The sequence below is a fragment of the Epinephelus fuscoguttatus genome, linkage group LG9 (genome assembly GCF_011397635.1).
Source record: "Epinephelus fuscoguttatus linkage group LG9, E.fuscoguttatus.final_Chr_v1".
NCBI lineage: Eukaryota > Metazoa > Chordata > Actinopteri > Perciformes > Serranidae > Epinephelus > Epinephelus fuscoguttatus.
The window spans coordinates 33,204,073-33,231,840 of record NC_064760.1 but is presented as its reverse complement, the minus strand read 5'-3'; the positions used below and the strand labels follow the sequence as shown (position 1 = coordinate 33,231,840).

At 39.4% G+C, this 27,768-nt stretch overlaps 3 protein-coding genes across 4 annotated transcripts in view; 1 reads left to right on the top strand and 2 right to left on the bottom strand.

Annotated features, from left to right (window-relative positions):
* The window catches only part of mtus1a (microtubule associated tumor suppressor 1a), a 37,254-nt gene extending 32,453 nt beyond the window's left edge, over window positions 1–4,801 (bottom strand). The window contains exons 1-2 of one of the 2 annotated variants that reach the window (XM_049585489.1): window positions 4,753–4,801; window positions 4,111–4,208 (exon numbers count right to left, since the gene is read on the bottom strand). Coding sequence is in view for 1 of the 2 variants with exons in the window: in XM_049585490.1 (XP_049441447.1) it covers window positions 4,111–4,115 (5 nt within the window). In the remaining variant the exon portion in view is untranslated. Of the gene's footprint in view, window positions 1–4,110; window positions 4,209–4,752 lie in introns of those variants that run through there. The other variant, XM_049585490.1, reaches the window with a different exon arrangement.
* Window positions 4,802–5,142: 341 nt separating this feature from the next.
* Window positions 5,143–13,629, bottom strand: sybl1 (synaptobrevin-like 1). Its single transcript, XM_049585929.1, has 8 exons — window positions 13,515–13,629; window positions 12,907–13,084; window positions 11,539–11,596; window positions 11,059–11,196; window positions 10,785–10,875; window positions 10,329–10,396; window positions 10,074–10,166; window positions 5,143–6,230 (listed from the first exon to the last, which is right to left on the bottom strand). The coding sequence occupies exons 2-8, from the start codon at window positions 13,050–13,052 to the stop codon at window positions 6,165–6,167; spliced, it is 660 nt and encodes a 219-aa protein (XP_049441886.1). The 5' UTR covers window positions 13,053–13,084; window positions 13,515–13,629; the 3' UTR covers window positions 5,143–6,164.
* Window positions 13,630–14,943: 1,314 nt separating this feature from the next.
* Window positions 14,944–22,204, top strand: polr1d (RNA polymerase I and III subunit D). Its single transcript, XM_049585930.1, has 5 exons — window positions 14,944–15,033; window positions 15,606–15,703; window positions 16,099–16,175; window positions 17,614–17,696; window positions 21,911–22,204. Exons 1-5 carry the CDS (start codon window positions 14,995–14,997, stop codon window positions 21,956–21,958), a joined length of 345 nt encoding a protein of 114 aa, XP_049441887.1. The 5' UTR covers window positions 14,944–14,994; the 3' UTR covers window positions 21,959–22,204.
* The last annotated feature ends 5,564 nt before the right edge of the window (window positions 22,205–27,768 follow it).

The window sequence follows — 27,768 nt, the reverse complement described above, 5'->3', positions numbered from 1 at the left end:
GTCTATTTTCAGCAGAATTGAGACTCTCCAGTCCAAGATTCAGACCTGAAACCTCAGTGATATATGCTGCCAATTAAACAGTATACACTCTGAAAGCATATACAAAATATTCAAAACCACGAGGATAACCAGCTAAGATCCCTCTGATACCCAACACTCACAATAAACTGCCAACTACTGTATGGTCTACTGGGCCCAATTCATTCTGCTTTGTCAAACAATAAAATGTGGTTATTTTGTGATTGCCTTAGATTCATTATCAACATTACTGTTTGATACAAGGCCTCACAAAGTACCTCGATTTGTCCAAGAAAAATCCAGTGCAAATTACTGCCTTCAAGTTGAATTATACATTTAAAACAGAGTGAGATCAACAGAACAATGCTTCTCTATTTCTAAAGCCCCCCAGGCATTGGGCAGAAAGGCTCAAATGGCCTTTCCTTGCCTTTGCATGGGTGACTGAACACATCAGTATCATACAGTGAGCAGTTATGAGTAGCAGGGACAGCCATCAAAAGCCCTGGCACAGAGATGCACCACACTACAGCAGGGCAGCAGGTCAAGCTGGGGGATTCCAGCCAGCATACCACAGGGACAACGCTGTCCTCTGTAAAGCACAGGGGAACAAAACCACACCAATGAGCCTGGTTAGAAGAATAGCACGGCACTGTCTTTCAACGGTCTGAATATTAGTCAGTCTGCTCAGGCAAGAAGTAATACAAAAGGCTTTCAATACAAAGCTGTGGGCCTATGCCATCTAGTGAAAAACAGAGGTATGTCAGATGTGTCAGCAGCTGTGCAATGTGTCCTGGTTAGCCATTTGTCCTGTTAGCCTAAACTGTGATACTTACACTAAATATACATTCATAAGGTATTTTCAGGGTTGGACAACAACAAATAATAGAAGCGACCAGTGTGTGTAAACAAACATGCACAACACTGATGGACAAATGCATCATTGTCATCACAAAAAATATTGTGCTAGTAAAACAGCAAGTGGTCACGGTGAGCTGTCATGCTGCACAGATGAATTACAATTAACAGATGAGCAAAAGGGAAATCGACCCACGCTCTAAGGAAACGACATGTAGTTACTTGTGGGCAAAACACAAGCAACACCAACAACAATACTATTTGAACCTGGGGCCTGAATCACAAAGCGAGATCAACCTTTCCTGGGTTACCCAGACCTATCCTGGGTTGACTAACCCTAACAACGGCAATCAGGATAATCGGTATCACGACAATGGATATCAACTCGGTAACTCAACCCAGGGTTGCTTTATCAAGAGCCATGAACGCGCACGCAGCGGACCAATCACAATCATGAGAGAAGCGCAGCGTCACTGAGCATCCTCACAGAGCGCCATATGTGAGGAAAAAAAGTATTTCTCATGTGAGGATCAGAGATTAATTCTACTAAAATATGAGGAGGAGGAAAGCAACATTACAGAAAAGGCCAACACCGTGGCAGCTGCAGGAGGAGGAAACATGCGTGGCAACGCATAATGGGATGAATAATGTTAATTTTAGTTTAGATTAGTTTATTTGCACATAATGTTAAAAACAGACAGTATAAAGTTTACAAGATTAAAAAAAGAAAAGTGCTGGAGAGGTTAGAAGCCACTAAAAGCTTATCAAAGAAATTCCCCTGTCAAAACATCAATGAAATCACATAATAGAGAAGAAAAAAAACGGGTAAGGAAAGAAGAAATAGAGGAGGAGAGAGGGAAAAGTCAAGACAAAACAAGGTAGCAAATAAAATTATGTGTAGGTTAAATTACTCATCACTGGTTCACGTAGCTACAGTACCTGTACCTGTACATCTGACACTGATCACACCCTTGAATCCCATGAAATCAATGCTGCGCAGATGAATTGCGTGTATTACAATTATCTAATTAATGGTGCTATTAAGTGTCCGCAAATTATCAGTTTCTTTCTTATGAAGGGGTGGGATGAAATTTCAACTTCTTTCCACTCCTTTTTGAACAATCTTTTCATTGTCTGTTGTTGTTGCTTTCTTTTCTTTTTTAATGTTCAAAATAAACTTTCAAATCAAAATCAATCAAATTAATTAAACTTCCCGTCATGACTGGGCTGCATTTCTGTCAGCGGAGTCATTTTTTTCCCGAACAGCTGATTGGCCAGTGGGTGGTGCTTTTTATAGGATCAGATTCAACCCTGAACTTACCCTGATCCAGAGCAGGATAGCCGTTCAGAGTAAGTTACCATGGTGATCTACCCCGATAAGAACTGAACCGGCTTCATGAGACCGAAAACCCAGGGTTAACCCTGAAGTTACCTCGCTAAGACATTAATCCTGCTTTGTGATATAGGCCCCTGGTCAGTCACATTACAGAAAATACAGAATAACAGCTGTGAAAAGGAAGAACTGGACACTGGGATCAGATGATTGCATTTGTGGTACACACTTAACTTAAGTATTGTCAGCTAACTAATGATACGTAATTTTTCTACATTAAAGTAATCATTTTCTTCAAAGGGAAAATTTGAGATGTCTTTATCTATAATGTTACTCCGTGCTGTTAAGTCAGGTTGGTTGCAGACATGTTTAGCGTGCTAACATTGCCACAAAAGTGTGTTAATTTATGTAATAGCTCGCTTTAATTATGTTTAACATTAGTGAGATCCAGAGACTTAGCTGGCTAGGCTGTGCACGGTAATGCTAAATGTGATTACAGCAACCCATTACATAAATTACTAGACAGCTTGCCGGAAATATTAGCTAGCTAAACATGTCTGCACCCTGCAACTTGACTAATATTATAGATAACTTTACAGATCTCAAATTTTCACTTTTAAGATAATGATCACTTTTATGTAGATTAATTATAGTTAATTTATAAGCTGACGTTTAACTAAAATGACAAGTGTATGTTAACAAAAATACAATCGTCTAGTCCTGTTGTCCAGTTCTTGGTATACACAGCTGTTATCTACCTGTATTTTCTTACATGGTGATGTTCAGGAGGAAATCTATGCCACAATATTCTGCTACCTCTCTCCTATTTATTTGTACAGCGTATTACCTCACATGATTGCACCATGGTTACAGTGCTAATCTCATATTTTCTTGTGTACAGACCAGGTTCAAATAGTACCATCATTGGTGCTGTCTGTGTTTTGCCCCACAGCAGCTATAGGCCCATTTACAGTGGCTCTTCAAAGCAGAAATTTAAAGCTGTTATGCTGCGTTGCCGTTCTGTAAAAGGAAAATCTGCAGAATGGGGGGACACAGTTGCCTTGCCTTTAAGCTGGCATTGGTGGTAGTGACAGCGCTGAAACAATGTCTGCATAAACGGGAAACCTGGCAGGATGCGATCATGAGCGGCATGGGTGTGACATTCTAATGTCGTCTGATGCGTGTGACCGACCGTGGGAGACTTAAAAAGAAGCCGATAGCAGTTAGCAGCTAACTCAAAGAAGATTAACAGCAGTCTGCAAATTGGAAAAACTAAGAGGTCCGGTAGCTCCTGACCCTCAGAACAGAGAACGACATCAGCCACCATGTAACAGGGATGATAACTGATTGTTGCTGCCATGTAATGCTATTGTTCATGTTTAAAAAATGCTGCTGGCGCCTATGTTATGTCACACGATGCTTTTGTGTTACATGGCACACCCGTCAAAGCCTCTTTTGATTATAAGATACTGGCATGCTCTCTAAAAAACACATACTGGAAGCGCAAGATGCCATCATTGTTTGGTTTAGAGTAAAAATGCAAAGTTGACAGAAAGAAGGGACTTCATAGTGGCCTTACTGTGCTGCCTGTGTTAAAAGGGCTTGTGTGGGTCCCTCCGTGACATAAGCTTGTGAGGATATTCAATTATCTTCTATAGTAACTTCTCAGAGTGGTTTGTGGTGTTGTAGTGTATGTTTACTGTCTATAAGCTGTCCCTGCTGAACAAAATTTCATCTTGTAATAGTGTACAATCAGCATCACAAGCATAACAAAATTTGGCCTTTAAGTTATCACACTTTAATCAATGTGCAAGCAGAAAAACAGTGATTCCACATCCACCTAGTCAAATGTCTATATTTAAAGCCATGACATGAATGAATCTTACTGGGTGTGTATGTAGTACCTCATTCCTCCCTGGCTCCTGTGACACTCCAGGCCACTGGTAGCTACAGCATTTTGTACCTGACAGATTATCCCTGTGTGAGGCCTCCTCCAGCCAGTCTATAATTAGATCAGGAGTAAACATAGTATGCATCTACAAATAGCAAGGAAAATACTCTTTCAACTCCTTAAATGGTTTTAAACACAGTTGACTACACAACACGTCTCAGACGCTTAAAGAGATAAGGAAATAAGCTAGACTTAAGTTAAAATGTCGCGGTTTTAGCTAACATTAGGAGTTTTGGATACAGTTGTGAACATAACGGCCTAACGTTACCACTAGCGGTCTTGAGTTTCAACCGTCACTGTCAACGGTCGAAAAACAAACATTGAGGCCAACGGTTGACAAAAAGAAGCTAATGTTAGCTAGCTAACGTTATCAAACAGAACACTACAGTGCTGGGCGCTAAAGTTAATTTCTGTTGATGGGAGGTTGAACTTTTCGGTACCGTTAGTGGATCATTTAAACCACTAAAGTGAGTAACTAATGTGAGAGAAAACATCTAACTGCCCTACCACTTGCCCAGGTAAGTAGTCAATTAAGTTAATAAAAGGCACATAAAAAAAGTCAACACAGCATTCGGTTTATATTTTGCAACGTTACCTGTCACAGAAGCACCGACATCTCGGACGAAGACCTAATGGCCAATTATCTTCACCTGGACGTTTCCTTCCTCTTGACCAATCAAATGTCAGGATGTCATTCGAAACTACAAATGCGTCACACCGGAGTTCAGCTCGCCCAGTGCCGTAGAATATAAAGGGCTCTGAGCTCGCCCAAGTGACGTAAAAGCGTCGTTCGCTTGAACTTTGGCACAATGTGATGAGATAGGGGGTCCTTAATACTAACATTTAGTCACTAACAGTTGAAATAAATTAATGAATTGCTTATTGCCTTCATCAGTTAAGTTCTGGTAATAAGGTCAGATGTTCAAAATGAAAGCCACAGATATCACAACACCTTTTATGTTTTCCATCTGAAGAGATCAACCACTTGATACCATCAGATTTTATTATATCAAATCTGAATGTACAATAATTAAATAATTACATGATTATAAACCATATGATGCCAGGAAGCAAATCTATGTACAATGTAAAAAGTGCATTGTGTTAACAGAAAGAACATATGGGCACACTGAACATCCTAGCAGAGGTGAAAGGAAGCCTCCTATCAAGGTGAGAAGGAGATAAGGATTCCCTAAAAAAAACAGGCTTGATTTAAAAGAACCATTACATCTCTTGAGTCAGTAATATTAATCAAATTTACAATATTTATTTATATGATCATATCTGGTATTTTACAACATCCATTTCAGAATATACTACTGTGCTTGGCGGTAAAACGTGAAGGAAATCAGAAAACGTCGGTTTCAGAGGAAAAAAATGGCTCTCATTCATGAGACACCACCACCATGGTTCAGTAGACGCTTGAGACATACTGTATACTGCATCAGTTTTGTCAAAAAATTAGTTTTAAGTTATATAACAGAGGACCAGACACTGTATTGTTGGATTCCTTCATGATGGATCTGCAACATGCTACCTATGCAGGTCACATATATCTGTGTGGATGATAAAGGAAAAGCAGGACAAGCAATCTTTGTGGTTCATTCTGGTATCAGTCTGAATGGATTAAATACATAGACAGGAGCAGGACAGTATCACAAACTGATACATCAGGCCACGAAGTGCATGAGACAGGATGAATGTTATAAGACAAGATTATTGTTCCACATCAGTTTTAGGCCACATGGCTGCTGTCCATTAGTGTGGGTATGAGGTGGGACTCCCTGTCCAGAAGGCAAGTCAATGTGCACACTATCAAAGAGGGGGTGAGGAAGGAGGCAGGAGGAGGAGCAGCAGCATGTGTCGTCTAGGGATACTGAAGCTAGAGGAGTAAAGGAAGGAAAGCTGTGTTTCCTTGTGTGTCCACTGGCAGGCAAAGTTGAACAGGTGCTTCTCCTCCTCTTCCTTTTTTCCTTTATCTCCTTCTCATTTATCTCCACTCTCCTCTCATTTGACACAAGTGGGCCAGCTGAGGCCTCCACAGGCAGCAGAAACAATAATGTAAAGGATCACCTGACAAGGAGCATAAAAACATAAGTCACTTCCTGCACCACTGTTTGATTTATTGTGCAGTGAGGCATACAGTATCAACACACTTGAGGAAATTTAGTGAAGAGCCCTATTAGGAAAGATCACTGCTGCAATGTGTTTTCAGTAAGTTCATGTTAGGATGTACAGGAGTTTTACAGGACAGCTGACCCTAATCTACCTGAAATCAAAACAGAAGTAGCTGAGTAATCTGGGTATTTTTTCAGGTTAAAGGGGAAAAAAAGGGTTTATTTAAAGGGTATATCATGAATATTTTTAACACCGTTTTTTCCCATGTTTTTGTGGCTAAGTGACTAAATTGGTTCAGTATTCAGCGAGAGCAATGCCACCTTCATAGGAAATCGTACGTCCACTCTAAGTGGTTGATTATGCCGCTGGCAGGCTCAGATTGTTATTTTAAAGGTCTGATAATATTGTGGAAATGACTCTTCAGAGACAGACTTATTATTAAAGAGTGAGATGCTTGTGGTTTAATCAGAAACAGCCCCTAAACTGCTATTGCCAAACCTACCAGACTCCATTTAAATAAACAGTTAGTTCATCATTTTAAAACACACTATATTCAAAGTTGACAGAAACAAAACAAAACTTACAAAAACTGTCTTGGTTCCTCTTTCCACTGTTCCCACAATCACCAACTCTTGTTTCTCAGTTAGATGTGAAAACACATGCTAAAATTACTGTATATTTAAACAGAGTCTGGCGAGGTTGCCGATGGCAATTTCCGGGCAGTTTCTGGTTAAACAAAAAGAATCTTATTCTTTCACAAAAAGGTCTATCTCAATTGGGATCATTTCCAAAATGTTTCTAGACAAATAATCTGAGCACATCAGTGGCAATAACAATCACTTTTAGCGGATGGAAAGTGACAGCGCACAAATGCCTTGAGTGGTTACATTGCAGCCTTATTTGTTGCTGCCGGCTGCAGTGCTCTCGCTCAGTATTGGGCCAATTTCAAAACTTGGTTGACTCCATCACTCAGTTAGAAACGATAGATAGATAGATAGATAGATAGATAGATAGATAGATAGATAGATAGATAGACAATAGACAGACAGACGATAGATAGATAGATACAGCGCCTTGCAAAACTGGTGCAATCTATTACCTTCACAAGTCACAGAATTAGTTAAATGAAGTCCACCTGTGTTCAATCTAAGTGTCACATGATGTGTCAGTATAAACACACCTTTTCTGAGAGGCCCCAATGGGCTGCAACTCCACTTAGCAAGAAGCATCACATCATGAAGACCAAGGAGCTCTCCAAACAAGTCAGGGACAAAGTTATAGAGAGATACAAGTCAGGACTGGGTTATAAAAAAATATCAACATCTTTGATGATCCCCCGGAGCACCATCAAATCCATAATCACCAAATGGAAACAACACGGGACCACAACAAACCTGCCAAGACAGGGCCGACCACCAAAACTCACAGACCGGGCAAAGAGGGCATTGATTAGAGAGGCAACAGAGAGACCAAAGGTAACCCTGAAGGAGCTGCAGAGTTCCACAGCAAACACTGGTGTGTCTGTCCATAGAACCACAATAAGCCGGACACTCCATAGAGCTGGACTTTATGGAAGAGTGGCCAGAAAAAAGCCTTTACTTAGTGTTAAAAACAAGAAAGCACGTTTTGAGTTTGCCAAAAAGCATGTGGCCGACCCCCTAAATGTATGGCGGAAGGTGATCTGGTCAGATGAGATTAAAATTGAACTTTTTGGCCATTAAGGGAAATGCTATGTCTGGCGGCAACACATCCCATCACCCCAAGAACACCGTCCCCACAGTGAAACATGGTGGTGGCAGCATCATGCTGTGGGGATGTTTTGCAGCAGCAGGGACTGGGAAACTGGTCCGCATAGAGGGAAAGATGGATGGTGCTAAATACAGGGACATTCTGGAGCAAAACCTGTTTCAGTCTGCCTGTGATTTGCGACTGGGACGGAGGTTCACCTTCCAGCAGGACAATGACCCGAAGCATACTGCTAAAGCTACGCTTGAATGGTTTAAGGAGAAGAAGTTAAATGTGTTAGAATGGCCTAGTCAAAGCCCGGACCTCAATCCAATTGAAAATCTCTGGTTTGACTTGAAGACTGCCGTTCACAAGCGGAAACCATCCAATTTGGGGGAGCTGGAGAAGTTTTGCCATGAAGAATGGGCAAAAATCCCAGTTGCAAGATGTGGCAAGCTCATAGAGACTTATGAAAAGAGACTTGCAGCTGTAATTGCTGCAAAAGGTGGCTCTACAAAGTACTGACTTCAGGGGGGTGAATAATTATGCACACTGAAGTTCTTTGTTTTTGGGCCTTTTTGTTGTTTGCTTCACAATAAAAAATTTTTTTTCACATCTTCAAAGTTGTTGGCATGTTCTGTACATGAAATGATGCAAATGCTCAAACAATACATTTTAATTCCAGGTTGTGAGGTTTTAAAACGTGAAAAATTCCTAGGGGGGTGAATACTTTTGCAAGGCGCTGTAGATAGATAGATAGATAGATAGATAGATAGACAGATAGATAGATAGATGATAGATAGATAGATAGACGATAGATAGATAGATAGATAGATAGATAGATAGATAGGTAGATAGATAGACAGACGATAGATAGATAGATAGATAGATAGATACAATAGATAGACAGACGATAGATAGACGATAGATAGATAGATAGATAGATAGATAGATAGATACAATAGATAGACAGACGATAGATAGACGATAGATAGATAGATAGATAGATAGATAGACAGACGATAGATAGACAGACAATAGACAGACAGACAGACGATAGATAGATAGATAGATAGATAGATAGATAGATAGATAGATAGATTGATAGATAGACGATAGATAGATAGATACAATAGATACAGACGATAGATAGATGATAGATAGATAGATAGATAGATAGATAGATAGATAGATAGATAGATAGACAGACGATAGACAGATAGATAGATGATAGACAGATGATAGATAGATCGATAGATAGATCATAGATAGATAGACAGACGATAGATAGATAGATAGATAGATAGATACAATAGATAGACAGACGATAGATAGACGATAGATAGATAGATAGATAGATAGATAGATACAATAGATAGACAGACGATAGATAGACGATAGATAGATAGATAGATAGATAGATAGATAGACAGACGATAGATAGACAGACAATAGACAGACAGACAGACGATAGATAGATAGATAGATAGATAGATTGATAGATAGATAGATACAATAGATACAGACGATAGATAGATGATAGATAGATAGATAGATAGATAGACAGACGATAGACAGATAGATAGATGATAGACAGATGATAGATAGATCGATAGATAGATCATAGATAGATAGACAGACGATAGACAGATAGATAGATACATAGATACAATAGATAGACAGACAATAGATAGATAGATAGATAGATAGATGATATAGATAGACAGACGATAGATAGATAGATGATAGATACAATAGATAGACAGACGATAGATAGATGATAGATAGATAGACGATAGATAGACAGATGATAGATAGATAGATAGATAGATCATAGATAGACAGATGATAGACAGATAGATAGATAGATAGATAGATAGATAGATAACTTTATTGTCCAACTCAGTGGAAATTTGTCTTTGGCTTCTCTCAGAAATCAAAGGTACAGACAGACACGCGAAACATCCAATTAAACAAAATATACAATACAATTGTGCAAATAGACTAAAGAACCATTACACTGTCCCACTAATTACCACCATCTCACCGATAACCATTTCTTTCCATACTCACCAGGCACACAAGCACAATGACAATAGTCAGCTTGAGGTTCTTCATACACATGGCTCGTGCAAGGTTACGACTTGTGGTCTTAAATGTCACCGACTGAATGGGGTAGGGAGAGAAATTAACATCAGTGACAATATCTGTGGATGAGTAGCTTGCTTGATAACTGTCAAAATATAAACGATTTGTATACTGCTAAATATCATGGGTTAGAAAACAAGTAGGATAAACAGGGCAGGAAGCACTGGTCTTTAAACTCACTGAATCAACCAGATTTTCTGTCTTGTCGATCAGCAACTCAAGCTTCTCTCCTCTCTGAGCTACCAAGTCTGTAAAAAAGACACAAAGAGAGCCAAGAGAGTTAACTAGGAACACACAAAAGGCCCACTGTTATGAGACTAATATCAAATGGTTGAAATCTGACTGACATTTGAGACTGTGATCCCCCACTTTTCATCAGAGTTTTAAGCATTAACATATTGTGCCATTTTTTGGCCAGAACATTTGCTTTTGGCATGAAGGCAAACGAATACCAGTGCTTAATTGGCACGGCGTAATGAAGAGGTCACTGGTGCAACCTTTACACACTGCATTCTTTCAGAAGTGAAGAAATGCCACTCACACATAACAAGCTTTTTCTGATTACCTCACAGCCCCTTATCAAAAAGAGGTCCTTTCAGCATTACTGTGCCAGGGGGAAACTAATGAGAAGCTCACCAATGTTGCGGACCATAATGCCCTTCAGGTCATCCACCTGCATCTGAGTCTCAGTGACGCGATCTGATCCTCGTGGGTCAGAGTGGTGTTTCTACGAAGAGAAAGGTAAGGGGAAAAGATGGAAATGAAAAAGAGATCAAACTGTGTGTTGTGAATGCTAAATTTGTTATGGGTGTTGTGGTTTTTTTTTTTATAGACTACAGAAGTACAGAGCAGTCACAGGGCTCTCACAAGACAGGGTTGCTCAATATGCTTGGCCTCTTCTCATACTCACCATCTGAGCTGCCAGTGTTGAGGAGAACTCACTGTTCATGGCGTAAGGCAGGGCTGTTTGCGCTCTCGACCCGTACGTCGTCTGGAAGCGCTTCTTGACTTCACTGAGGAAGCTGAATGCACGTGACCTCTCAAAGTCCTTTAGAGCAAAAAAAAAAAAAACATATATGTAAAAGTTGTAATTTTAAGTACAGTCCCATTAAGAGGTCCAGTGAAATGATAAGAGGCTTTCTATATCATCACCATGTGTCTCTCAGTGTATTGCACTGTAACAGGCTCAATATATTTCTCCACAAACATTTGCTAGAGATGCATTTGGGTGCATTAACTTTATTTCTGTTTCTTAAAGTGGCAACTTTACTTCTGAACTCTTCTTTATATTTGAATATTAAGTGCACATACTGTACATATCTATCACTCAACTTCCCACTCACCCCTACACAAATAAAGACACAGACATCTAAGCCAATTATATACTTACATCGTCAGTGATACACAGGTATATGATTCTGTCATGGCAGATGTAATGAAAGAGATAGCTAAAAAAAAGAAAGAAAGAGAAATCTGTCAACACAACTGATACACAGTTCAAAGTACACAGTTTAACACAGTACCCTACGTGCACTGATAAATGTCTAAGAAAACATTAACTACTATAAAAAAACAGTAAATGGGTTGTAAATCTAAATGACATTTCCTCTCACCTACTTACTGCTAAGATTTTAGGAGATAAGACATTACATTGTGCTTTTGTGGCATGCGATACCATTTTATTGTTTTAGGCTGTGGTTTCCTGCAGTGCAACCATTTTAAGTTCTGAGCTTTTCATGATACAGAGCTTGTCGCTGTTACATTTTTGGGCTGGAGAGTAATTATGTTGGAAGAATTTATCATAACAGCTTTTATCGGCAGCAATAAACTACGATACCGAAGTAGCTGTAACAGTTGCGATTTGCAAGTAAATTTGTTCTACATGGCTGATCATCATTTACAATAGTGCATGACTGAAATTAAAGTTAAGGTGCATGTTGACAGGTATTTTCCAAGAATCACTCAAACACACCCAAACACATACACATTATCTTGCCTTAACCTGATGACAGGCTAGCCTGTTTTTGTTTGCATAGTCATAGAGGGTGATTACACAGACATGAATAATCAGGTTGCTCACATTCTCGGAACCCATCGGCTGTATTTGGCGTCTAACTTCCAGCAGATACATTCACTGAATGTAGTCTGGATATAGAGACTAGGTTGCTCATAACAGAAGTTTGTGTTCACATGCTCAAACACATAAACACACCAAAAACCCAATCCTAAACAGGTTATTCATGTCTATTACTGCAATCACATGGGCATTAATAATCTGTAGTAATTAGTAATCCTGTTTATGATCACAATCACGATATGCTATTTAAATGAGCACAGAGAAAAGGGGTTATTCATATTCCTCTATACATCCCAGTTTCTTTCAGAGTAGATTTCGGCTATTATATTTGGGTTTCTCATAAACAGAATATGGTGTTTATGTCCTCAAACACATAAACAGAATACTCCAAAAACCTGATTATAAACAGGTTATTCATGTCCATGTAAACACACTTATATTTGACAAGTGTTGACAACCAGAGTTTGCCTAAAGAAAGCACTGCCTTCATGACTTGTCCATCAGATGAGAGGCAGAACTCTAGATAAGTTTACCACTGTGTACACCCATGGTGCACCATTTGATCTGATCACATCATCACTTGTACAGACGTGCAGACTCACGTAGCCACAGCATATGAGTGAGTGACTGCAGTGTGACAGGACTGTAAGGAAGAGTGTAGCAGGTGTGTGTCAGTCCTACCTGCCGTGGCTGTAGGTCAATTTGTTATTCTCTGATGGTATTTTGGCCAAAATCTGTTCAGTCACTTCCAGGAAGTTGCCGCCACACCATGCATGCTTTGCCAGGATCGTGGTTCCACGAGCCACCACAGCAAACAGGATTGCCATGGCAACAGCTGGGGTCTCAGCTTTATAACTCGCTGACAACACATTAAAAAAGAAGAGTGAGATGTTACAGGCAGAGCCAGAGGCAGGCAGAGTAGGCTGGGGAAGGAGGAGATTGCTCAACAGAGAGAGTGATTCTGGTGAAACATTTCACAGTATGTCACATGTCTAACAGACACAAAGGAGAGGAAACGATGTGTGTGAATATGCGTAGCTTAACTAACGTTTGTAACCGCTAAGCTCACTAAGTTACTAGTTACACGATCCAGTTGTCACGAGAAACGAAAACGAAAGCCAGAGTAACGGTGGCAGGAAAACAACAAGCTAGCTAGCTAAAAATGTTGTTGACCAAGGAACATGACGGCGTCTGGTTGATAACAACATCGGTCTGTCGCAATACCAATTATCGTGTCTAGCACCGGAGCTGGCGCCATTAACAGTGATATATAATAATGAATTCAATACCTCGATGTGTCAGCGCTGTTCAAAGTAGCTCATCTAAAGAGATTTCACCTGCTAGCAAGCTAGCTAATCCCTTTCGAGTGACTTCTGCTTTGCAAATCGCCCAGACCTCCAGACCGGAAACGGGTTTACTCATGTGCTGGGAAATGTAGTTCTTACCACATTCATAAGGCCACGTTTGCCATTATATGGTTTCGTTTTAAGAACTACATTTTTAACTTCCTGTTGTGTGGTGTATCGTCACATGTTTTCATTCTACGTCACGTTATGTCGACAGGAGGAGGACCGTTTAGTTGGGTATTTGAGCCCTTGTTTAGGTCTTACAGGCACATGAACCACTGTTAGCATGAATAATTCTCACTCTTAATACCTACTTGACAGCAGGGATGGGTTCTTAATAAAATAGAAATCAATACATTATAACACCACAACATACACTACATTAAGGGGCCCACTATATGCAGTGTGACATAATAACCAGCTAAGACACACAACATAAAGAACATTACAGTCTACATAACTGCATGCCACAATTTTGCAGTGCATAAAGTGTTTAGTTATAATGGGATAAAGTTTTACTCTTCTGGGTCCTTCTAAGAAATAAAGCAACTATTCATTATCGACATCCTGGAAATTAAAAGATGCTGTGCACGTTAGTCTGCATTGTAGGAGAAGCCCCCTTACTGTGTTTTCCTGCTCCAGTGGCAGCTTCCTGACACTAGACTAATTTTTTTTTTTTTTTTGCTTCAGCCATGCAAATCTATGTATAATTCATTTTGAAAGAAAGATAAGAACATTAGCAATATGTACACATAAAACTATCCATACCAGGAATACTTATATACAAAGAAAAAAACAAAATCAAAGAAATGAAAAGGTGCCTTTTTATTCTTAAGGCCTCTCAGTGTGGTGCCATATTGTTGTAGTTCTTGATAGAAAAGTTCAAAATCCGGTTTGGAGTCCGCCCACCTCTACTTGTGAATGTAAATTTCCCCAGTAATAAAAATAATAGTGTTTTGAAAATATGACAAAATATGACACTTTATTTTATTCAACACTTTGTCTGCCATTTTTAGTCACTGTATTCATCTTGATGTAGCAATTTTAATTTATTTCATCTTTAATTTATCTATTATTATTTTTATTTTTTTCTCTTTTTTCTTATTCTATTTAAAGTATATCTTATCTTATCTTATCTTATCTTATCTTATCTTATCTTATTATTTTCCCCCACCTAATTACTTTTACAACACAATGCAAATATTTTCATCCTGTAATTGAATTGTTATCCCGTTTTTCTTCTTATGTAAAGTTGAACATCCATCCCAAAATATTCTAGTTTACATACATTGATAAAACATATTTTACACAATATAGATAAAACAAATAAGCAACCCCTTGTCCTTACCTGCCTGTCAGACAACAGTCAGGGCTGAAAACCTATCACATCTGTGTTGACGCACAGGTCGGTATGTAAAGCAGCATGGCTGGAGAGGGCGAAAAGAAGCCAGTGCTGGAGATGGTAAGAAGATAAAATGCCTTATGCTTATTGATATTTTATATAGCTACGTTTAATGTTCATTGTTAATATCTGTCTGTAAGAAAATATTCACCTGAAGAAGCTAACGACAGCATTTCTACCGCCAGTGAACGCCTCACGTGGGTAGCTACAGAAGCTAGCAGTGAGAAAGCAGCTAACGTTATTCCACCTGTAACCCAAACTACATTAAAAGCTGCTTACGTCAATGCGACTCCGGTTGTGACTGATATCATAAGGGGTTTTATGTAAAGCAAAGGTTGCCAGAAACGTTTATCACTTTTCCTACTTTACATTTACGTCTCAGTCCAGAGCTGAGTCAGAGTTTCTTCACTGGGGGGCAGTATTGACACAGACCCGAGTGTTTCCCTTAGCGTCTCTGTTACATTAGTGCAACTCACGCTTATCAGTGTGCATCTGTGAGATAATAAGTATTGGATGTAGAGGCAGTTCATTCTCTTTGTGACCTACTCTCACACTCAGTCTCTCAGGAGGTGATGTTTCTGTTTAGAACTGGATGTGTAATGTTAGATTTAATAACTTGTTTTGTGTTCTAGGTCCAGGCTGATGGGGCTGATGAAGGCTGTGTGACATTTGTGCTGCATGATGAAGACCATACACTGGGCAACGCCCTCAGATATATGATCATGAAGACGTAGGTGTTATTTAACAAGCAGCTGCTTTAAATTCAGCATGTTGTGGTCATGAGTTTGACCTGTTTTGTTCCTAAAAACACTTCCTCCTCCTCCCAAGAGGCAAGTACAAAGAACAAAGGATATTACTGGTGCTTAATTTAGGAAGTTTGTGATATGACTCCAGCTGGAAGAAACAACTCGAGGGGTCAGTTGAACCATTCATAATAATGCTATCTCAAAGGGATTCATAAGTGATAATATGGTTCCACTTTGTTCGCTGTGTCTTTGTTCTCAGGTCAGCAGGGACGAGTTGATGGTGGAAATATTGTAATACGTCTAACATGCCTTCAACCATTTTAACCAAAAATATTGATATTAATCACAAATCTTGCTTTCATTTTCCTGTTTCCGTCAGTGTGGATGTGGATTTTTGTGGCTACACCATCACCCACCCATCTGAGAGCAAGATCAACTTTCGCATTCAGACACGAGGTGAGCAACACCCCTTAAACCTCTGTCATTCAATCTCCTTTTTCTTCTCCTTACAATCTATGTTAGTCTATGTATGTATACATGCATGTGGCAGCTGTAGAGGAAACGTTTTCAGGCTGTGTTGCGGGATGAACATGTAAATTGGAGTCTGGTGTGTTCACTTTGTCCACTCAAGCCGAACAAGAGATGCCAGTGGCTGCCTTTTAAGTAGAACACAAGCATATACACACCCCGTCTTGTTCCTCCCCACACAGAACTGAAACCACTCGCCCTGTTACAAATAGATCTGTCATCCGCTTTGCACAAAGTGCCTACAGATAACAGCAGCTCCATCACATGAAAGGACTCTGCAAGACTGAGAAAACAACATGTTTTTGTTGTTGAACTAAGTTTCGGTATGCTGGGAGGCTTCATCACAGCAAAATACAATTACCTTTCAGGCACCAGGAAAAACCCCAATTTCCACTGTGCTTTCAGACATTCAGCAAACACATATTTCTATATTGCTTGTTCCCCACTGTAACCACAATGAAAATGGGTGGTTGGAAGTCCTCCATGTCACTTAAAAGCACTAGGACTGCAAATAACAGTTATTGTCATTCATTTGTTTCCTGGGTCACATTTCTTGTATATCATGTATATCAACAACAACAATATACTCAAGCTTAGTGTGACCTCCTGTTTAGTTTAATCAGCATTGAATAAAGCAAAGGAGGTCAGTCTGTAATTATAAGAAGCCAGATAAGCAAGTAGCTCTTTGTACTTGTGTGCAGTTGTAATTACTTTTGGTTGATTCACAATGATTTTTCATTTCCTGTTGACCTGCTGCAACATCAGCTGCTGCGTTTTTACTTATTTCAAACTATCATATCATTCCAGGGAGGAGGAGGACAGAAGTGTCCTTTCATCGCTTTGATAAATATTCTGTGAAAGTCTTTTAATTTGTATTTGTTTGCTAATTCGTTGTCATTTAACTTTGCTGTTCATCTTTGTCGATCGGATTGTGGTCCCTTTCCTTGAAAGCAATTTGCGAACCAGTGCTTACATGCAGGTTGCAATTAGTGTCAGTGTCATCATTGTAGATACATGTGACATTGATTAAATATGTAATGTGCTTTGAATCAGGAGTAAGAGGGGAAGGTTTCCCGTGCTGTAAACTGCAGCTTGCATGTTACAAATTTGGTGAAATGGGCCCCTGATAAGCAGCTCCCTCTTCATTTGTTTTTCGATTTCTCTCTGGCAGCCCTTCATAAGAATGCAGGTGTTTGTGCAAACTTTGTTGGCTTAGACAGCGCAAAAATAAAAGCCAGTAGTTTACCTTTTGCTCAGTCCTGGAGAGATGATTGACTCACAAAGTGCAATGCATCATCTGTGGCTGTCATTGTTATTACCATCAGACGTGAATGTTTTCAGTAAAGATATCTGCCATCTGTTTCAGGAGGAATTCCGGCCACAGAGCTGCTGCGGAGAGGCCTGAATGAGCTCAGCGATGTTTCTCAGCATGTTCTCAACACCTTTCAGGTAAGCCTGTATGTCCACTTTTATTAACAGTTTTTTTTTTCACTGAGAGAAACTGACCCCAAATACCAAAATAAACTTGAAAGAAAAGAGAAACATCAAAAACATCATAACTCATAGCAGACTGGCTCCCTCCCAGAGAGCCTGGGGCAGGCGAATATTGGAAGGGATTGTCTGCAGTGGGCCTGCTCCCTCATACAGGTTTGGGGACAGCCCATGGCGATGACACCCATGACATAAAAAGGAAACGAAATCACGAGGACATAAAAACAGGATGTGGTGGGGGGGCTCCAGTTCCCTCCCTACAGACACCTCCTTCCAAGGCTACACCAAATGTTTTACATTTAATTTATTTATGTACTTATTTATTTTTACTTTTCTATGAATACATTTCTAAATTAGTACACTTTATCAACCTATTGATTTATTTTAGGGGTGGGGCTCTCTCCATCTCACAGACAGAGAAGGAAGAAAAAAAAGAATCACAAACATAATACTGAACACAGACTCTCATGCCCATACAGATTGATCTCTCCTAAGCGATAGTGTGAGCAAGTGAGGCCTGTGTTTGTATCTGCAGGGGTTCCAGACTGGGACTATTTAGTGGCATTTTGCAACCATGGAGCACCAGTGTGGCTTGCAGATATTATTGATATATGAACTGGAGAGCTTTTAGTTTGTTACCTGCTTACAGTGAGCAAATCCTTACATTCAATGGTGCCATGGTAACGCTTTAACTTTACACTAACTGCTAATAGCTAACTGTCACAGCAGAAACATCAATATTTGGGCCTGAGACAAGCCGGGTGCTTCAGAATAAAACCACCAGGAGTTCCACTTAAATGAAATTTAATTTAATTTAATTTTTATTTATTTTAATTTAATTATTGTAACACCTCCTTTAACTTTATTATAACATTACGTTATTTAGTTTTAATATATAACAGTAGCTACTTTATTTAACTTTATTATAACTGCAGTTTATTTATTAGTTTTGTATTTTATTAGTCCACAGAGAAGCTTTCTAAAATATTGAGATATGTTCCATGTATTGCAAAATAGCCTAAAAATAGCAAGGCCCATATTACCCAATGTTTTTAATTTATGTCTATTTCTCTCATCCCTCTCCTGCTCCTCCCTGCACACATGTGTGTATCAGTTCCAGTCGCTTATGAATAAATATATGACACACTCGCACAACACAATATCATGTAACAGAAACAGCTGTTTCACAGAAATACTTGGGTCACGTCTGTTTCATACGTCTGACAGAAAAACTGTCCAGCAGTGGTTTAGTTTGGACAGATTTCATAATATAATAATAATGATAAACTTTTTTTATATTGCACTTTTCAAAACAGCGCTTCCAAAGTGCTTCACAGTTGATAAAAGTGCATCATGATGCAAAGCATACAACAGCAAGTACAAATACAGTTTATAGAACAGCTACTCAAAAGCATTATTAAATAAAAAAAAAACAAAATAAAAGACAAATAAAATCAAGAGGAATTACAAACAACAAACTTCTAAAAACTCCAGCCTATATAAGTTATAAAAGTGATTTAAATCAGTGCACAGGTCAGCTGAGTCTGTAGTGTTGGGGGTTAAACAGTAAAAGCACAGTTCCTTTTTGTTTTGAGACTGGACTGTGATATTTATGGGATATTTTATGGGATATGTTAGAGCAATAGATCAGATGATCTGAGTAATCTTGGTGCAGAGTATTGGGTCATAAGCTGAAAAATACAAGAGCGAGCCATGCCATGGAGGGCACTGACTATGGTCAAGAGGATCTTGAAGTGAAATCTGAAGCGCATAGGAAACCAGTGTAAGTGATTCATAAGGGGGTAATGTGTGCTCTTTGTTTAGTGTTTGTGAAAAGCCTAGTTGCCACGCTCTGAACCAAATTAAGTTGAGCAATTCCAGGCTCGTTTAGACAGGAAAATAAGCAGTTAAGTAATGCAGGCAGGAAGAGATAAAAGCGGTGGTTTTGCTCGATGATGCTCTTTGGCAAGGCTCGACTAATTTTGGCAGTATTTCTGAGTTGCAAAAAAAAAAAAAAGACAGAACCAATATCTTAATGTGATGGTCAAAATTCAGATCGTGATCAAACACAGCACTAATTTCTGGCAGATGGTTTTATACTCCTGGCTTAATGACTGAGGTAGGGACTAAAATTCTTTGAAACGTGGTCTGGGCCAATGACCAAGTTTTCTGTTTCGTCTGTATTCAGCTGCAAAAGATTTAGTGCCATCTTATCTTTGACAGCAGTAAGCCAAGGAGGGGGGGTGCTGAACATAAATTCTCATAGTATAAGGCTCCAAATCCCAGACAACGCCTGACAAAGCCCTGTGAAACTCAAGAGCAGAAACAAATTGAAGAGATTGTAATCTTTATGATTCAGTGTGTGATTTGACATACACGGGTTAGACGGAGCGCCAAAGATCCATCTCTGGAGCTGCTCTCTTCCTGGTGAATGCTCAGCACAGTGTCTGCCTGGTTAGCACAAGCTAACGCAACAGCAGTGGCTAACATCTGACTCCGAGCTGTGAAACAGTCCCTACACATCACACAGACACTGAAATGGCTCGACTCTGTCATTAAACCTGTTAACCCTTTGAACTGTGCAATACAAATGGTCTTCCAGTGCCTTTATTGGTCTTTTTCTATATTGTGTTGTCAAGCTTCATATCCCTAAGATCTATCCAACCTAAGCTAAAAGGTAATGTAAGTCAATAAACCATAATAATTGATAAAATAATTAAAATGGCGTCTTTTTAAAAAAGAAACACAAAAATCAGGCATGTTTTTTCATCAGATTTTACAAAATAAAAACAAGACACATTGATCCAAACAAAATGTAGGAACATAAACAAAATATTTCTTAACACATCATCACTTACTTGATTTATGTTTATTATTTAGTTTTTGAGATATGCTCATTTTTTTAGTAGAGTGCAAAGACGGTGATAAATAAATTCGTCATTCATTCTTCTTGTGCCACTGCACATTTTCGTGTGGTTTGCTCCACACATAACGCAGCACAGTGATGTTATTAAGATATCACTGAAGACAGAAGTTTTGGCTCTCTGCTGCAAAAAGAATGAATGTTCTAGCTATTATGGTTTTAATTTTTGATCAATATATGTACAGGATTATGCAAACAACAATCCTCTGTGACTATTACATGGAAATACCAGTGTAATTACAGCAAATTACCACTTTTGCATGGCACGTATTGTAAGGTAACGTAGGGTCACACATGATGATGTGGGATTTTAGCTTATTTTAAATCTCTTTAAACAGGATCATGCAAACAACAAGCAGGGATGTCTGTCTTTAGGATTTTGGGTAACATTAGTTTAATGATGCTAGTTAAACCTGTCATTGTATGTGTGTGTGTGTGCATGCATGTGGACTCTCACAAGCTGCCCCTGGCACGGAGCTCACATTCCAGCAGCAGTGGTCTCCTAGCAGCAGGAAGGTGGGGTGGAGGGACCAGCTCTCATGATGAACAGAAATAGAACGGGGCTCGGAGGGGCTCGTGTGTGAATCAATACGCCGCATGCAGTTTTACAATGAGAGAAGATTTTACCCATTTAAGAAAATAAACATGTTTATTTTGTGGCAGGCCGCCTTGAGAGAGAGAAAAAAAAAGCAAATACCCGAATCCCAAAAGTGAAAACTAAAAACCTAACCAACAAAAAAAATATCCAGATATTTGAAATATTTGAGTCCAGCCTCAGACTTAAAGTTGAACACAGTTTGACCAAAATTTGGCTTGTTTGCAGACATTTCACAAGCTCATATTTTATGTTGACTCACCACCAAAACTGGATGGCATCTGACCCTCAGTGGTAATGAAAGCTTGTGTAACGAGCAGGGAGCATCATTAGTTATCCTCCCCTGTCAGCTACTGGCGACTTCTGCCCTGCCGAGGAGTCCATGATTCTGCCCGCCACAGGGCTTCTGTTCAGAAGCCGACCCAGCTCTCTGACCTCTCCACAGAGGAGGGCAAGCATGAAACAAACCTTCGTCTCCACTGATGGAATAATAACATTTTCATGTGGGTTACATGAAGAAACCCTGGGTTGTCTGGTTGGGTCTGGACGTTAGTCCCACAGTGAGAGGAAAGTCAGTCAGCATGGATTAAATGTTATGCTCCCCGCGCTGTCTCGGCTCCAATTCTGACTACATTTTCTTTTATTTTGTTCCAGGCCAGAGTTAATGAGTTCAAAGAGAGGCAGGAGCAGCCCATGGAGTGAAGAGTGTCACATATGTGAGACTATGAAGCTGTCAGACAGTTTCTACAATCAAGCTGGTTTATCTTTTTTGTACATGAATAAGGTGGTATGAAACATTCCCCTTGAAATAGTTTGATAACGTTACAAACATTTGTACAGTTTCTGTTTTGTATTTCATTTGAATTGATGTATCTGAAATGTGTATGATAAATGTTCATCAGTTCCAGATTATTGGAATGATTAGCGAAATAAATTTATGACCTAAAACAGCTTCAATTTTCTTTCTTTTTATATATTTCCAGGAAAGAGTTCTAACATGAATAACCCTCACATGTTTGACTTGTGCTGGGATATTTATTTTCATAACGTCTCGTGTAACAGTGTTCGAAGGATGTCTAGGTCAAAGTGATGAGTGATGAACACTAAATTGCTCTCATCTGTCTTTTGAAGCTGTGTTTGTCGGGTGGAAGAAGTAGTGGAAGCTAGAATGTCCTTATTAGCAGAGGAATGTAGTGAGAGGGACTTCATACAGTGCCAGGGAGACAGGGGGAAAATGAGGGGAGACAAGTGTAAATAATGAGGTTAAAGTTATTTTTTTGAGGTTAATCATATCCCTCTGTCAGTCACATGTTCATGCTGTCTCTGTGGGTAGAGAACGTAAGGAAAAACAGCAACTAACTAGGACTTGTATTTGATTAAATATATGTGCAGTATGGGAAATAGGACCTGATAGAACCAGTTAAATACCATTTTTTTTGAATTCGTAGTTTGACATTTTGTGAAAATAAACTTGTTCTCATTCTTGCTGACAAATGAGAAGGTCAATTTCATACTGTGTCAGTCAAATATAAAAGCTACAGCCAACAGTCAGTGAGCTCAGCCCAGTACAAAGACTGGAAACAGGCTAACATCTGGCCTGGTTCTGTCTGGCAGAAGAAAGTGCAGAACCTAAGGCTCACTAATTACCATTTTATATGTCATTTCTTTAATCTATACAAACACATTCGGACTGAGCCTCAAAGCTGAGAGCCCCCCCACCCCCTTATTCCAGTCTTTGTTTTAAGCCTCATAACTCTGGGTTGCCAACTTCAGGGACCTGGCTGCGGTGAGATTTTGACGCCATGGGCCTAATCACCCATATGCACACTAAATCACATGCACATATATGGAATTATAAGCCATACAGCTTGTGGTGGGCGCTGAGCAGGAGCATATCTAGGGTTCAAGGACACTGGAGGCTTAGCCCTGACCTTTGTGGGGAATTTGGGGGGTCCTCAGGAAAGTGTTTTTGACAAACAAGCTCTATATTGATGCAAGCACTATGACACCTCATGTCTCAATTATTGAAATGATTACCTCAAGAACTTGTTTGCTTTCCAGATTGAATGTTAATGGTGATGTTAAAAGTTGTTAGTAATTAGCAGACCCAAACAGAACCCGCAGATTTTTTCTTTTCACAGTTTTCAGTTGTGGTCCAGAAGGAAAACCTGTGGGATGTCTATTTCCTTGTAATCTGATAGACAATATTCATTTGAAATAATTAAATCTGCGGAGGTAGGTACCCAAAGTTGATAAACGGATAACTGTAACTAAGTACATTTACTCAAGTACTGTAGTTGCCTGATAAGAGACAGAGTTGTCAGCTCATTAATCTTCACCCTCAACGACATATGTCCTTGAATTCCACGTTGTTGTTAGTCCATTTTACGTCCACGTTTATGTGTAGTCATGCTAACATACCTCTTTTGCCTGGGTTTTAATAGTGCAGCAGAGCAAAGTAAAAACAAACTATGTCAGGCGATATTGAGAAAACCTTGATAGAGGCATCTATCTTTATTATCGCGCTCACCATTGTTTTTACTCTTTATTGAACTTGAACTATATATTTGTACGACTTATACTAGATTTCCATTTTATGCTAATTTATACTTTAACTCCAATACATCTCAGAGGCAATTATTCTATTATCTAATTCAGTAGGAGGAGATTGAAGCTATCCTGTTTCCCAGCACCACCACCCTCACTGCACCTACAGAGTCCACTGATGACTTGATGAAACAACTGAAAGCCCTGCAACAGAAAAGAACCAGACATCAACTCCATGGGTCAACTCTCAGTGAGTATGTGCGTGCCACACGAATCCCCCGAGGCCTTCGTATACAGAAGATACCAACAATTGGCCGCAACAATGAGGAATTTTGCACCAAATGGTGTGAAATCTTAAACAAGGCGTTACTGGATCTAACAGTCCTGGTAATTGACTTCACACAAAAAGAACTCACTAAAATTGAGCAAGAGCTTGTTGCTGTAGAAGAGACACTCAAGACCAAAATCAGTGAGACTGATTTGAAGAAAATTCAAGATGAACTGAAGGCCACAACTGAGAAATATCAACTTGAACTACTGAAAACCAAGATATCAAAGTTCAAGAGGGACACCAATGACTACAAAGAAGGCAAGGTCTATCCCTGGCTGCTGAACAAAGAGAGGCCTAAGCACTCCAGAGCCAGAAGAGCTGACCACTCCGACTCCTACACCTCCAACTCCAGTGCCTCACTCCCCTCTGAATCCGAAGAGGATTTTTTAGGCACTCTTGTGGGCAGAGGCCAGTCCAACAAACGCAGAGGATCCAGAAGAAGAGAAGACGGGGCCGGAGAGGGAAGAAGATTTCTCCTAAGAAGCCAAACCAGAGCGGGCAACCATCAGTGGATCTAATCTTCAACCTGTCTGACCAGAGACTGTCTGAAGATGGTGTTTCCATCCTTAACAAAGGTCTGTCTTTTGTGCCCACACCCTCTACTAATCCTTTTCAAGTGAAAATAGAACTTTTTAAATTCTTTCGTTCTATTAAGTTGAAATATTTCTACCATAAAGAGAGAACTAGCTTGCTTATCAATACAAACAATGTTGCCAGTACCAACACTCCTACACAGTTTAAACGCAAAAGCACATTTTGTCCTCAGGTTAACTGTGCCAATATTGACACTTTCTGTAAGCTAGTTGAAAGGGATGTAGAGGTACTCTTTCAGACACCCAAGGCTCATTCTAGATCAAACTGCTGTGCCGGTGAATTGGCTGCTCTAACATCCCTATCTAAGAACCATGATATTACTGTAAAGCCCACAGATAAAGGAGGAGGGATAGCTCTGATGGATAGTCAACTGTATGCTAATGAAATAACAAGGCAGCTGTCAGATGTTCATTTCTACATAAAACTCCCATGTGATCCGACACAGTCCTTTAAAAGGGAAGTTGATTGTTTTCTAAAGCAAGCCAAGTCTTCTGGCCATATTAGTGAATCTGAGTACAAATACCTGCTCACTGATTTCCCCATCAAGCCAGTGATTTATGGGTTACCTAAAGTGCACAAACTTTCTGATGGCTTTCCTAAGTGTCGCCCCATCATAGCGAGTATTGGCTCTCTCACAGAACCTTTGTCTAATTATGTTGACCATCATATTAGACCATTGGTTGAGAAGCTTCCCTCATACCTCAAAGATACTGGAGACTTCATCTCCCAACTCTCTACAGTAACACACAGTAGTGGAGACCTGATTTTGGCCACTCTAGATGTAGTATGTCTCTACACCAACATACCTCACACCTCTGGACTCGATGCTTTGAAGTATTTTCTTGATGCTAGGCCTGAAAATGTTCCTCCTACTGATTTTTTGATTGACATGTCCAAATTCGTCTTAACAAAAAATTATTTCCTTCATGGCACAGACTTTTTCCTCCAAACCCATGGTACAGCAATGGGTGCTAGTTTTGCCCCTGATTACACTAACCTTTTCATGGGCTGGTTTGAAAATCAGTATGTATACCACAACAATCCTTTTTCACATCATGTACTGTTTTGGAAAAGATACATTGACGATATATGTCTAATTTGGACTGGCTCCCACAATGATCTCCATGCATTCCTAAAGTATCTTAACAGTTGCATTGATTCAATTGTATTTAATATGGAATGTGACAGTTACAAAGTCAGCTTTTTGGATACATGGGTAATCTTTAATGGTAACAACATCTACACCACTCTTTTTAGTAAACCTACTGACAGAAATAGTCTGTTACACTACTCCAGCTACCACCCCCCTCCCCTCAAAAAAGGCCTACCCTACAGCCAGTTCTTAAGGGCGAGACGCATCTGTACCAGAGATGATGATTTTCAGGTAGAAGCTCACAAACTCTTCGATCAGTTCTTAGAAAGAGGATACCCACGAAATATCTTGGAGCAGGCACTGTGTAGAGCCTCTGAGCAAAGCAGAAATGAGTTAACAAATGATAAAGCTAAAAAACAAAAAAACATTTTCTTGTGTATTTAATACCACCTGTTCACCACTTGGGTATGACATTTGTACCGTAGTGAAAAAACACTGGAATGTTCTGTCTGTTGATGATGTTGGAAAACAGATATTTAACTCTCTTCCCCTTTTCTCCTTTTCCAGAGCCAAGAACATTCGGGACACACTAGTGCATGCAGACACACATAGAAAATCCCCCCACCAGAGACGTCTGGACAATGCCACAGGCTTTTTCCCATGCCGCAACTGTGCTGCTTGTTCTAATGTCAAAAAGGTTAACACATTTAGCAGTTTTATTACCAAAAAGGAATACAAAATAAACAAAATGATAACTTGCAACTCTACAAATGTTGTCTACCTTCTTGTATGCACCAAATGTGGCATCCAATATATTGGTAAAACTAGGAGACAACTGAGACTGAGAATCAATGAGCACAAAAGCTCCATTCGCGCTGATCCTAAATCAGCTGTGGCCAGGCATTTTGCTGATGGAAATCATTCTCTTTCTGATTTGATATTTTGTGGCATTGACATGATAATTCCCAAAAACGTGGTGGCAATGTGGACCAAATGCTTCTACAAAGTGAATGCAAATACATCTACTATTTAAAAACCTTACAACCCAGTGGGCTAAATGAGGAATTAGAAATGTCTTGCTTTTTGTAGGTCTGTCTGTGTGCACCAGTCTGACCCTAATAGTCCCCAAGCTAGAGTACAGATGTATATCTGTTGATGTACTCATTCACTTTTGAGCTCCTTGTCCAAGGCTGTTTGTATATATGTATATTGTAATGGTGTGATGTGTGACACAGGGCTGGTACCTCTAATTGATTACCTGCCCTCTGTGAAAGGCTCCAGGTGTGCCCAATCAAGTTTGATTGAGAAGACTACACTATAAGAACCATGCCACTAGGACCTCTCATTATATGCACTGACGATAGTCCCTTGAGGACTGAAACGTTTGCTGCTTGTTTGTCTGTGAAGATCCCCAGTAAAATGATCTTTCATTAAGACTCTCAGTCTACATTTGTTTTCTGTGTGCGAGTCCTTTTCCATTTTTTGACTTTCATCTCTGACTACCGCACCAGAATTAAGAAGTTTTTGGACTGATGTTAAGTGCGCAGCTCTTTTTGCTTATTACTACATTATCTAATTCACAACATTTATTTGACAGATTAAACCACTCAGCAGTATATAAAGTAATAAGTTAGCCCCACTTTACAAGCTTCAATATTAATGTGATGAACACATTTATACATCAGTTATTATGATGAAATTATAGAGATTATTCTGAAATTGGCCATTCTGCCTTATAAGTACTTTGACTTTTGGAAATCCTGGAATATCTACAAGCAAACCATTTGCACTATACTGTACAGAAATATTTATGGCACACACTGTATATATTTGTTCATATTTTTCATTTTTTTTTCTATTATATTTGTATTGATATATATTTTATTGCAATTTTTTTATTGCTATTGTTGTTTCTTGTTGCACTGACTGGAGTGGCACCGTAATTTC